At 41.4% G+C, this 13,650-nt stretch overlaps 1 protein-coding gene across 1 annotated transcript in view; it reads left to right on the top strand.

Annotated features, from left to right (window-relative positions):
• The first annotated feature begins 1,520 nt into the window (after window positions 1–1,520).
• AASS (aminoadipate-semialdehyde synthase) overlaps window positions 1,521–13,650 on the top strand; it is a 46,503-nt gene continuing 34,373 nt past the window's right edge. Inside the window, exons 1-8 of the mRNA XM_015822862.1 lie at window positions 1,521–1,575; window positions 6,626–6,848; window positions 7,813–7,989; window positions 9,239–9,323; window positions 10,414–10,481; window positions 10,585–10,731; window positions 11,896–11,974; window positions 12,057–12,184. Of these exons, the coding sequence (XP_015678348.1) occupies window positions 6,636–6,848; window positions 7,813–7,989; window positions 9,239–9,323; window positions 10,414–10,481; window positions 10,585–10,731; window positions 11,896–11,974; window positions 12,057–12,184 (897 nt within the window). The 5' untranslated portion in view covers window positions 1,521–1,575; window positions 6,626–6,635. The remainder of the gene's footprint in view (window positions 1,576–6,625; window positions 6,849–7,812; window positions 7,990–9,238; window positions 9,324–10,413; window positions 10,482–10,584; window positions 10,732–11,895; window positions 11,975–12,056; window positions 12,185–13,650) is intronic.

Genomic DNA, 13,650 nt, shown 5'->3' with positions numbered 1-13,650 from the left:
AAGCCACAAATCCAAACAGATAAGAATAAAAGAGTGTTGCCAAGTCAAGCTTCCGAAATGTAGTCATCTCATCTCATTTTATTTACTTGTATTCCACCTTTATTATTTTTACAAATAGCTCAAGATGGTGAACATGTCCAAAACACCTTCCTCCTATTTTCCCCACAACAACCCTGTGAGGTAGGTTGGGCTGAGAGTGAGGGACCAGCCCAGTCACCCAGCTGTCTTTCATGGCTACAGCAGGACTTGAACTCACCATCTCCCACTTTCTAGCTTTATCTCACACCTTAGGGAAAAACTAGGTCTTTGGTGCTTTTCAGAAGGCTAGGATGGTAGAGGCCTGCAGAACTTAAGGGGGCAGAGTGTTCCTTAGGGCAGAGGCTGGCTTCTTGGCTCCCATAAGGCGCAATCTTTAAAGGAAGGGATTAGGAGTGATCACTCTATCTTGGAGTTCCCCAATCTTTCCAGTTTTGTGGACTGGGTGGTTCCGCACAAGAGGCCGGCAAGCAAGCACGTGCAGCTCCATTTTCGGGAGTGGTGGGGCTGTACCCGCACTCACCCACTGGTCATGCAAGTGGGGATGAGCGCTCGTGCATGTTCACCCACTGCTTCTGCAGACCGGTTCTGAACGGCTCACGGCCCAGGAGTGGGCAGCGGGGGTTGGGGACCCACGCTCTATCTAACCTGGTAAGCTGGGTAGATGTTTATTATTTATTTTGCATTCAATTTTACTTACATTTTTTATATCCCAAGCAACTCTCCCCTCTGCTGTATCTGTATCTCTTCCTCATCTGTATTATCTTTACAATAACTATGGGAAGTTAGGTGACATTCTGACCAAAGGCCATTTCATTGCTGAGAGATCTTTGAATGTGGGTTGAGTTATACTGGCAATATTGTATGCATAATAATTAAATTATAGTGGATAGTTTTGGTAGTTAAAGAATCACCTTCCAACTACATTTACAGACTTCATGCCAGGATAGTTTTCTGCCATCTCAAGGCTGGATGGAAAGGCCTTCACTCATCAGCGGGGCAAAGGCCTCTAACAGGAAATAAGAGTATAGAGCAGAGTCAGGCAAACTAAATCCTATAGGTCGGGTGATGAGTTGAGCGCTGTGCTCTTAGTTTGCTGCGATGAAGAAATCAGCAATTTTTGAAATTAAAATGCAGATGTGAATCCTTCCTTCCTTCTTTTACACCTGATCGCCTCGCCAGGCGCAACAACCCAGAAAAGTTTAAGGCGCCATTCTGGACTTGCAACTCTTCTGGATGAAGCATCGCGACTGCCCGAAGGATGCCCAGGGCACCCACCCAACGAGGCGCGCCGGGCAAAGGGGAGGCGAGGGCTCTGCCGGGCGGCCGCGCCTGGCGGAAGGGGAAGGCTCGTACCCATGAAGTGGCACGGGATTGGCTACCGGGGAGGGAGGCATCTTTCGCCTTTACTCTCCCCCGCCGCGCCTCCCCGTTCTGTAAATAGCGTCGCTTGGCAGGGTCTGGCGCCTGCTCGCGGGGGTGCAAGTCGAGCCCTCTTCGGGAACTGCGGCAGGTCTGGCGTTACTCTCTACCATTAAGGTAAGCGGTTCCGTGTAGGCTGGACGGGAGAAAGCAGCGCCTTGTCACTCCGGAGGATGGTTGGGCGAATCGGGCCTAGGAGTCTCCTAATGTCCCGGCGCGCATATGCTGCTGCTTTTGCAGAACCTGCTCGTCCTCCGTGCGGAGCCCCCGTGCAGTAGGCCTCGCGGGGAGCGCATGGGCAGTGGGAGCGGCGCGCCAGGTTAGCAAAGGGAGGTAGGAGCGAGTCCTCCTCCTCCTCCTCCTCCTCCGATTTCTACACTCAACCTGCATCTCCTATGAACTTGTTGTTGTTGTTCCTGGCATTTAGTGGGAGCTTCGTACCCCCCCCCCCTTTCTCTCTTTCCCATTCCCCCCGAACCTGTGGCTTTGGGTATAGAGTTCGCTTGCCTTTTCCAAATTGTTTGGGGCACATTCCCAACCGGCATTTCGGGAATTATGGTTTCAATACATGTAAGGTCCCTCGCGTTGGGGATTATTATTCGTGCAAAGCCTGGGAGAAGCATTCTGGAGATGCATCAGAGGAGCAAAATAAAAATGTTCGTTTTTTTCTCGGCGTGAAAATTCCTCAGGCGCACAGAGCTAAAAACAGGCAGGAAAGAGAGTGAGAGAAAGCGGTTGGTCTCAAAAGTTTCTTTAGCCACCAGATCATAAAGCGAAATGGAACGTTTAAGAAGTTCTGGACTCCCAGATCAGCCCTGTTAAAGAAATTCTTGGAGTACTGAATGTTCAATGGTCTTGGGGCACTTGAAGATTTTGCTTTAGACAATTGCTTTAGAGATTAGCCACTTCCAAAGGCAATTTAGATCTTTATATTTAACATATATAGCATAGCAGTCCCTTTGGAGAGGCAGTTTGGTGTAGTGAATACAAGCACTAGGGTAGAAACCAAAGAGAGAGATTTCTGGTCCTGTTTAGGCACCCAGTTAGTTGGGTGACTTTGGGCCACACCTTCTCCCTCAACTCTGCCAGAAAGAAAGCAGTGGAAAACCACCACTGAAAATGCTGCCAAAGAAATTGCATAGAAAATTGCATAGGAAGCAGCATTCATTGTTTAGAAGAGGAAAGTTTTGAGGTTATCATTCCATCCTATCCCCATCCAACATTTTACTATGTGAATTGGTTTTTAGATTAGTTCTATTTTCTTGTTCTTGCTTAGATTAACAGTTTGGCTATGTTATTAAATACTACTTTTGCAACTTTTCTGGGATTGTTTCTGTATCAGATAATGATTTTCTGTTTCCATACTGTAAAGTTCAGGCCAATAGTACAATTCAGAAATGTAGAGGAGACGGTCATTTCCATTTCCATTTCTTAGCAACTGTTAGTCAGTATATGCTCCCTTTGATCTCAGAGAAAATAAATAGGTATGTTGGATGCCTAGTTGTAATTGTAGTATTTATTGGATTTGATTTTATTGTGTTGGTTATAAAAATTCAGAGTATTTCTAGCATTTGTTCACTTTCATGAGTGGCAGCAAAGAAAAATAAGTAAATAACTTATTAAGATGAATTCTCATGGGGAGATGATCCTGTACATTTTTTTCTAGAGCCTTTTAAAGGCTAACTTAATTGGTGACCATCAACACATCTTTTTACATCAACAAATTCATTCATAAGTGTATTTATATATTTTGCAGAATTTTAAAGAGCTCGCCAAAGAAATTCCATCCTGAATTTCCCATATTTAATTTTATTGGATATTCTGAGTTCTAACACTGGGGGAAAGTTTTTCATACCATGATGATATATTAAATTCTTGTCATGTTTCTTCTTCTTTGGTTTTGCTTCAAGCTAAAAAGTCCCCAAAACTGTAGGCTTTCTTTGTAGAGGCCCACGGTTTCCCCACATCACACTTTGACAACCAATACTCTAGAACAGGGGTGTCAAACTTGCCGCATCACGTGGCATGTCATGAGGTATCACGATTTTCCCCCCTTGACGGAGCTGGGGTGGGTGCGGCTTCTGTGTGAAGCATCCGGCCCGTGGGCCAGCAATTTGACACCCCTGCTCTAGAACAGAGGTCCCCAAACTTTTGGGTGCCAGGGACCAGTTCTGTGGAGAGAGGTTTTTCCGCGGACCGAAGGGTGCGTGGTTTTGTGTACTGCCTGCATCTTGCAGATAGGGCTTTGCTTGTTTGTGCGGACCGGTTGCTGGCATGCTGCGGACCAGTACTGGGGACCCCTTCTCTAGAATATCCTTTTTTCAGGTGTGGTCACAATGATAAGCAGTGCTCTAAATTTGAAGTCATCATAAAGTCACATAAGGAAATTCTGTTGCTGTCGTTTTTATTCTTGGTTCCCAAATGATTCCATTTCAGCACTGGGTTGATACTTTTTATTTTATTTATTTATTTGTTAAATTTATCTGGCCATGGGGCTACTTTAGACAGTTATTTTTCTTAAACTCAAAAATACGTCTTCTGATCTGCTTAGATCCTATTAATGTGTATTTGAAGTTTAGATTTTTTAAAAAATGTGAATGACATCCTTGTTTCCATTTAATTTGTTTGCTGTTTGATAATTGGGTTTGGTCCTATTAGAGCTTATTATAATCTCTTTTTGCTTTTAATATAATTAACAACTTAAAAAACATTAGTAAATTTGAACAGCTCACACTGCTCTCCTTACAGAATCCCAGCTTGCATATTTTTCAAGCATGAAAACTGTCCATTTTTTCACTTTCCTATATTTAAGTCAGTTAACAATTCAAAAGAATATGTGCCTTCTTATCCCATGTTACTCATTTTGGTAATTATAATATATAACTGTATATTGATTCTAGAAGTGGCAACTAAACTGTGAAACAATATTGCTGTTGGCAGAACAGTATGAATATCATTGCTACAGTGTTTAAAATTGGCTGTACACAATTACAAATTTATTTGTGGAACATTTTTTAAGGCTAAGGTTTTTTTATTACTTATATGTTTTAATGCTAGTACTTGTATACATTCCAAAATTGCAGTGACCATGTAAATCACTGAATTACAAGGGCACTCTAACTTTGGAGGTATAGGGGTGGTTGAAATTGTGGGTACAGTGGTTGAAAACTCCCAACAGCAAGAAGTAAAACTTCTTTCTCTTTGGTTCCATTGGAGGTTACTTCTAATCTTGAACAGAGATCTATTGTTCTATAGATTATGTCTTATCTTTCCCCCTGGAGTAGCAGAGAATAGGCCTTTGCTACCTTCTAATTCACAGAGTTTCATGTGCTTCAAAAATGTATCCCTGTGTTTGGGTAAGCCTATCTTACAGCAAGACTATAAAATGTTTGTAAGTTAGTCCAAATACATCTAAAACCACTATCTCAACTCCACATTGGCATAAATCAGTGTGCAGTTTGAGAGTTTCTCTGGTAAAGAGCGAGAAGGCATGTCCAAATTTGATAAATAAATAAATTCTTGAAACCTAACTTTCTTTTAGGCTTGTTGCTACTAGTAGTACTACTGCTAGGAAATTAACTGAAACTTGATTTTATCATACTAGTTCAGAAACATCTGTCCTATGTTTTCCTGAGCATAACTGAAGTGGTTCTGTTTATTGCTTTAAAGCCCAAAGTGGTCTCAGATATCTAGAGTAGACCTGAATATGAGAAATGCCACTTTTTCTCTTGTGAACCTACTTATGAACACAGATATTGATCTTCTCCAGTTTGACTTTTGATGTCAAACAATGCACCTGTCGCATGTGGAGAACGCTTTCTGTGATGGAATTTGGAATATTTTCCCTGAGGAGTTTCACTGGGTTCCAATTTGTATATCTTTCCAGTAAACTAACTCTTTGAACTTTGTTTTACCTAATCCTTTAAAAATTGTTAGATGAGGTCAGATCCTTTCTGCTATCCTCCTTATAAATATATGTTGAAACATTATTTCATTGAGTAAAATATTAATATAAATATTTAAGAGAAATTTAAAGTTGCATTGTTTGGTGTTTGTACCCATTTGCACCAGTTTGGTGTGGTTGTCAAGCCACCAGACTAGACATTTGGGGAGACTATGAGTTCCGGTCCCAGCTTTGGCACAAAAACCAGCTGCATGACCTTGGGCCAGTCACTCTTTCTCAGCCCTATGAAGTAGGCAATGGCAAACTATGTTGGAAAAATCCTACCAAGAAAACTGCAAAGACTACTCCAAGAGGTCATCAGAATGAAAAAAAAAAAGAATTTATTTGAAAGCACACACATGCCCCCCCCCCAAAAAAAATTGGATTGTGGTCCTTCTGGAAGAGAATTAAAATCTGGCTGTGCAGGCTGGCTTGGAGCCCCGATAGGAGCACTCAAGGCTGGGAGTGGCTGAAGGGTTAGAGAGAAGACCCCCACCTCTGTGTCACCTATCCTGTAGCTTTTTAAAATCTATTTCATTTTTCTTAATTGTAATTGTTTTGTATTATCTTTTTATTATGCTGTAAGATGACCAGAGTCACTGTTACAGTGAAGAGATGGCATATAAATTTCATAAATGATAAAATAGATAGATAGATAGATAGATAGATAGATAGATAGATAGATAGATAGATGGATGGATGGATGGATGGATGGATGGATGGATGGATGGATGGATGGATGGATGGACGGGGACAGAATTGGAATTGTGGATTGTTATAATTTTGATCAATGTGGTTGGTAGGAACTTTTATTCAGAACCATGAACAATGTGAATTCTAGGGGAAGGCTAGGATTGATTGGTTTGGATCTGTTTTTTGAGTTCTTCTTGGAGCACCTTTGCTTTTTGGAATTACACATGTATATTTACGTCACTTCTCCTTTTTTGATATGTTACCTGCAAAGTTCTGTTATGATCTTGTTTAGTAAAGAGGAGCCATTTGAACAATAGAAAAGGGCTGAACGAGCTTGACTATTAGTATGGTAATACTAATAGCAGTAATGGTAATAATAATGGCAATGTGCAATTATGGCTTATTAGCTGCCTAAATTTTACAGCAGATTTCTAAGGAATCAATTTTTCTTTCTCTCTTGTTCCATTAAAATGCTGCTTCAAAATATTTTTATGCTGTATTTGTTTCTTACTGCATCTTTGCTGTGGCAAGGTTTTTAATCATGCTGCAAGCATTCAGGCACACGGGAGATGGGTTTGAGAGACATCTTTCAAGATGGCAGCATTTTCATAAGTCTGTCCTGGCCATCAGGAGGGAGGATGTTAATGCCTGGGAAAGAAGAGCCCCTCTAGCACCACGCCATGTCAAGATGTTGACCAACTTGGGGTACAAAGTTCTGGTGCAACCATCCAATCGCAGGGCCATCCATGAACAGGTATGCTTGGGCTGTGGTGGCATTTGTGGGTACTATTTTAATAGAAGGAATACTTTAAATGCACGGGCAAATTAATAAGCAAAAGCTGTCTATACTATGTGTAGAGATTTTGTGGAAAGCTAATGAAATCCTGGCATGGATGGGCTGAAATGCCCTTATTCAGGAGTAAAGCAGCTGGAGGCTTTCAGGAAAAGAAAGACTGAAGAAGCAGCGACTTTGGAAAAAGATGCCTGAGATGTCAGTAAACTCAAGCAGGACTTAGATCAAAAGCAAAACTCAGAAGAAGGAATGTACCGAAAAAATGATAAGAAGAATTAGAGATAAACAAGAGCAGCAGAGGATGAATTTCACATTGAGGAATCTTTTGTTCAGAAGCTTCTAGTCTCTTTTAATGTGAAAGTAATCATATTGCAGTTCTGCTCTGGGCTGACCTAACTGAAAATCAAAAGTTTTTTTTTTTCTACAGGACTATAGAACGGCTCCATGGGAAGGCTTCTACTGTAGCTTTGTGATCCTGGAAATAGATGTGACTGCTTTAATGAGTGGCAGACTCTGCACAGGTGGTCCTTGACTTACAGCCACTCATTTAGTGGCCGTTCAACCTTACAGTGGCACTCAAAAAAAAAAAAGACACCGGTGCCCACACTTAATGACTACACGATTCACTCAACCACAGTGAGTTGCTTAACAACCATGGTGGAAAAAGTCATAACATTGGGTACAACTCACTTGACAAGTGAAATTCTGGTCCCAATTGTGGTTGTAATTTGAGGACTGCCTATATTCAGACTTGCCTGTGTTCTAAAACACCTCTTCAAAATCAGATCGGAAGAGCTGCACATTTCTCTTGACCAGTATAGATATAAAAATTATACTTATTCAGAATAGCATCTAGAAAACGTATCTGTTTCCAGCTTTGGTTTATCTTGGCTGTGTCAGTAACCTTTTAATGACCCATTGGCAGGACTATATTAAAGCGGGAGGCATTATACAAGAAGATATTTCCCAGGCTTGCCTTATTGTGGGTGTGAAGAGGCCTCCAGAAGATAAGCTAATTCCCAACAAGAACTATGCATTCTTCTCTCATACTATCAAAGCTCAAGGGGCAAATATGTCCTTGCTGGATGAGATCCTAAGCAAGGTAATACTGCACTTACTGAGAACTATTGTTATGATAAAACCATTATGAAATGCAAAAGAAGCAGTGTGTGAATCCTTGTCAAGCGTGCAATTAGCTTGCCATACTATGACAATTATCTACAATGTGTGTTAGGAGTTTTAAAGGCAAAAGGGAGGAGAAAAACACACACACTCTCAATCTACTCTTGTGCATTTTTAGACTATATTAATCTAAGCAGACAACGTGGCTTATATTTCAGTAGACATGCAACAAACACTTGATTTAATTTCTTATTATAATTAAAAGATGTGTATCTTTAATTGGATTTCCTTTCTGTTCCCATCCATATCTTTCATGAACTTTCCTTCATTCACACAGTAAATTATTAACTATTAAGTTAGGCCAGTGGTGGCGAACCTATGGCACGGGTGCCAGAGGCGGCACTCAGAGCCCTCTCTGTGGGCACGCATGCCGTCGCCCCAGTCCTAGGCCTTCAGCTGGATTTTATAAAACCTTTTCACTTTAGGCCTCCGCTGCCATGTGCAAAAAAGTAAATAAAAAGTTCAATCAGTCAATTTCAACTTCTCGCAGGGAAAAAAGTTCTTGCAAAGTTGGAATTGATTGATTGAACTTTTTAGTCCCACTCAGTCTGCCGTTACCACTGTAGCCACGCCCAGCCAATGGGCCACACCCAGCCAATGGGCCACACCCATCCGGCACCCGATGATGCATAAGTGGGTTTTGGGTTGCAGTTTGGGCACTTGGTCTCTAAAAGGTTCGCCATCTCTGAGTTAGGCAAAGGATTGGAGAGAAATTGTGTTTCAGATTATTTAAAGAAATTCAAGTGGAGAATGATAAGTCAAATGCAAATTAAAAAAATCAAGATTGTACTGAAATAAAATAGTCACTAATAGTAAGAAATACCCTCTGGGGACAGAGCTGATTTTTAATTCATATTAATGATTTTTTAAAAGCATAATATTTTGAACTGTATTCAGATTGTGGGGAAAATAAAGGCACATTTCTCTTAAGCTATTATTTCTGAAATGAAAGATATTAAGGCTGGCTTAATCTTTGATAATTCCTTCAATCCCATTTATTCCAGTGATATATATATGCATAGGATTTATGAGGCACCCAAACCAGGTATAAAAACCGAAACCATATTCACTTCTGTTAAATGTTCCTATCTGGGTTATGGAGACTAATATGAGAAGCAACTTGCAGTAAGGCTTCTATGACACGTGCTCTCTCTGCTTTATGTTTTTAGAATATTCGATTGATAGATTATGAGAAAATGGTGGATCACAGAGGAGTCCGAGTTGTAGCATTCGGAAAGTGGGCTGGAGTTGCAGGTATCTGGATTGAATAATAATAACTTATTTTTCAAGAAGATATTTGGGATAACTATGAAGTGATACTGTGCATAGTGATATTTCTGTTTTTGCTCAGTTTTAGTTCATTCATTTAGAACAGCGGTTCTCAACCTATGGGTCGCGACCCCATTTGGGGTCGATCGACCATTTCACGGGGGTCGCCAAGCAAGGCTGTCTGCCATTTTTCCCCCTTTTCCGGTGGGTGCCTTACCTCCCTTGGGCTGGGCCAGCTGGTGGTCGGCCTGCTCCGTCTCTGCCGCTTGCCAGCTACTCCTCAGCCAGCGCAGGGGGTAGAACCACGCATGTGCGGCGCTCCCGGGCAGGGAAAGTCCTTGACTTACGACCGGTTGGGTAGTCCTCAACTTACGGCCGGTTTAGTCCTCGACTTACGACCGGTTTAGTCCTCGACTTACGACCGGTTGGGGGTCGCGGCATTAAAAAGGTTGAGAACCACTGATTTAGAATGTCTTAAATTTGTGCAACATATAGACCATAGAATGTGTGATAAGGTAGATGTCAAAGCAAGAACATCCGATGTTAGCATCGGATGTTCTTGCTTTGACATCTACCTTATCACAAGTCAGGTTATTTGTATATTCAGTTTCATTTGGGAGGTTGTAGTCTGCCTGGTAGTTACTCATCCTGCCTCTTCCCATTAAAACAAAAACTAGAATGCAATGCCTCACTCAGGAGTGGATGGTCCACAGTATCTAATCAATAGGATAAGTAATAGATGATCTTATCCAGTATTTATTTGAATAGGAGATTACATTTATGTGTAGGATCTGGTCTGGCTCATTTTTAGATAAGAATAGATAGTAACTTTCTCCAACAGGAATCTTTCAAACACTATAGGCTAGAGTTCCCCTCATTCCTAGTAATTTTTTTGATAAAGGTTTGAAGAGACTTCTAAACTTTATAACTGACCTGTTTTGGAAAGGATGATGATATAATTTTAATATATAAGCTATTTCAATTCCATTATGTTTCAATTGATTTTTTTTGTGTGTTTTGGCAACATGATTGCATCATATGATTAATGATTGTATGTATTGCAATTCTAATCCAGGTATGATCAATATTTTACATGGAATGGGATTACGTTTCCTTGCTTTGGGACATCATACCCCATTCATGGTAAGACTATGTACCAAACTGCCAACCAAATGTTGGATTATAAGCATTTTTAACCTTTCTGAAAGTGTTACTGACACTTTCTGTCTTCTGTCTTTGGTTTCAGCATATTGGTATGGCCCACAATTATAGAAATAGCAGCCAGGCTGTTCAAGCAGTTCGGGATGCTGGCTATGAAATTTCCTTAGGCTTGATGCCAAAATCTATTGGGCCCCTCACATTTGTGTTTACAGGAACTGGCAATGTGTCTAAGGTAAGACACGCTTGAAATATCCCACATTAATACATTTTCTCACTGAAACCATACACTATTATCTAGATCAGGGTAATAAATAGTTTTTAGAAGTACATAATACCTATCTACCGTATAAATACTCAGTGCAGTAATGTGGTTGCCCCAGGTGGCAAGTAGAGCAAGGCATTGCTCTTATATCAAAGTGGGAAACTCATGGTCTTCATTCCTGATGCCTTGCTCCTACCTTTTTCTTTTGGCCCCAGGACCATCCCTATAGATATCACTAAATCTCTCTTATTGTTGTAAGCTGTCTCGATAGTCAAATATGCCAGTGGTTTTCACTGTGTTTTCTATGGAACCACACTTCATGAGAACTGGATGGAGTTTTGCAAAAGACTAAGTGCAAAGTCTCTCCCCCCCCCCCCCCGAGAAAGACACACACAAACATTAGACTTTTTAAAAACTAACACACTCACAGCTTTATGGCCGCAAAAAGTATAAACATTCCTGCAACAGTCAGAAAGGTAAATTAGGAGTCCAATATGAAATTTAATTTATAAAGTTGATATTAGTCAGTAAGATTTTTTTAATGCTTTGTGGAAAGAAAGTAAGGGGAAAATAGGTGTATTATTTAATTTATTAAATTTATATGCCGCCTACCTCATTATAAAGATTCCACAAGACTCAACACACATTTTCCTCATTAGCTACCTCTTTTTTCCCAAAGGTAAATGAAAATGGGCTACAAAAGTTTAGTCATATTAAAACTGACTATATCCCATATTGGGACTGTGTATACTCATTGGTGGAATCTCCAGGATTTTAGAGGCTTTCTCCGATCTCCCCATAGGATTCCTAGGTTGAAAGCAGATATTTTTCCCCTTGGAGTCAGAGTTTGAAATAACATGGGGAAACAAATGTCCTTTTGTGGTCTGTGGTCTTTGGATCAGAGTAGTAGGGTCTACAGGGAAAAAGAAATGAGAGCAAGGATTGAGGAGGAGGGCGTGGTGATCTAAAGTCAGGTAGGATTTGAATGGCATTTTTCCTTGGCCAATTTGAGCATCATACCATTATTGACTCAGCATACTGGCTCTATAAAGTATAGTATGCAAAGGACTTTAGTATAAATATTATTTCCCATTGCCTCGCATTATTTCTAAAGTCTTATGCCTTTATCTGCAGGGTGCCCAGGAAATGTTTAATGCTCTGCCTTGTGAGTTTGTGGAACCCCATGAATTGAAGGAGGTCTCTAGAACTGGAGGTACTACTAAATCAATTATATGTACATTAGAAATTTGCAGTATCTAGTATCTTTATTTGATTTACTGTCTATTTCATCACAGACCTTAGAAAAGTATATGGAACAGTACTAAGTCGACACCATCATCTTGTAAGGAAAACTAATGGGGCATATGATCCAGTAGAATATTACAAGCATCCAGAACTCTATACATCACGGTTTAACAATGATGTAAGTAGGACCTCTACTTTTTCCATGTTAGGAGCTCTTTGTTCTTTGACATTCACCATAGATTGTGAGCACTTGCCCTCTAGTCATCAAACACTTGTCTGAAATTCATGCTAATGCTGGCAGTTCTTGGCAACATATCCTACCTGAACAAAGCTTTTTTTGATTTTTTGGGAGGGGAGGGTTCTTCAACTCTTAATTATCTAGACCTGCTTCTGGAAAGCCCATAATTTGCATGTAGCTCTCAATGGTTAAAAGTATCAGCTTCAGAAGGAACCAGGTTGCTGTCACCAAAACTCTCTCCCAATTACCCTAGGCAGTGGCATAGGCAGGGCTTTTTTTTTGTCATTTTTCGACGGATTTTCCAGAGTTGCATTCTTTTCCTATTGTTGTCCTTCCTATCTTCGTTTGCTTTTGAAAATGCCCCACTGGTGGTACAATGCGAGCCCACCTGGGGGGGGGTCCTCTCTGGCGCTGTCCGCCTCCTCTAGAAGGAGCCATGAGGCACCGGAGCACCACAGCCAAAGCATGGCTTGATTGGCTGGGTCAAACCATGTGGTGTGGAAGCCGATGGTGGCGGTGGGAGACACATAAACATGGAGGCCATCTTTCACGAGAGGGTGAGGGAGCCTTTTGCCTTCCTTTACAGAAGGTGGGATGTGAGGTTAAAAAGAGGGCAAAGCGAGAGGAAAGAAAGGCGGCTGGCGTGGAAGCTTGCCCGATAGCAAAACTTTGCTGTTTCAGATCCTTGGGTAGTTCAAAGGCTGGGATGTCTACGAAAATCTCTTTTTAGCCATTTATACTTTATATTCAAACTGCAGAGGGGAATAATAATAATAAAGCCAATATCTTGTGATTCGGAGGTATTAATAATAATAATATATATTAATTATGTATTGGTCAGATGTAAAAGTAAACCCAGTGGTGAGATTCAAACAATTTAACAACCGGTTCTCTGCAAGGGGGGGAGGCGGGGGGCGCTGCCATGAGGCAGGTGGGGAGGGGGGAAGCTGCCCCATGCTCCCCACTTACCATGCTGAAGGACCCCCACAGCCAGGCCTACCACGCCCCGACACCTGTCACACCTCACCTGTTCAGTAATGACTTCTTCCACTTTCTCCTTCTTCCTCCTCCTTTGAACAACCCTTCTCTCCCATTGCTGCTTTTTCAGTCCCAGATCTCGGTTTGTCCAGAGCCTGTGCAGAGGGTCTTTAGAAACGAAGCTCCACAGCGATTGGGTGGGGTGGGAATCATTCCTTTTGCTTTTGGACCGGCTCGGAAATGGGCTGGAAGGAGCGGCCCGAAGACGCCAATTTGGCTTTGCAGCAAGCAAGGGGATTGGAGGCGCATGAATCCACGCCAGTCTGGCATCTCAAAACACCGGGTTTTTTTCCCCTGCTGCCGGATTTTCGCTGCCATACTGTTTAAGTTTCTTTAAAGATTACTTAATGCAGAATGCAGATCCTTCC

This window comes from Protobothrops mucrosquamatus, unplaced genomic scaffold, assembly GCF_001527695.2.
Source record: "Protobothrops mucrosquamatus isolate PMUCROS unplaced genomic scaffold, P.Mucros_1.0 scaffold1705, whole genome shotgun sequence".
NCBI classification, from domain to species: domain Eukaryota; kingdom Metazoa; phylum Chordata; class Lepidosauria; order Squamata; family Viperidae; genus Protobothrops; species Protobothrops mucrosquamatus.
This window is presented reverse-complemented; position numbering and strand designations above follow the sequence as displayed.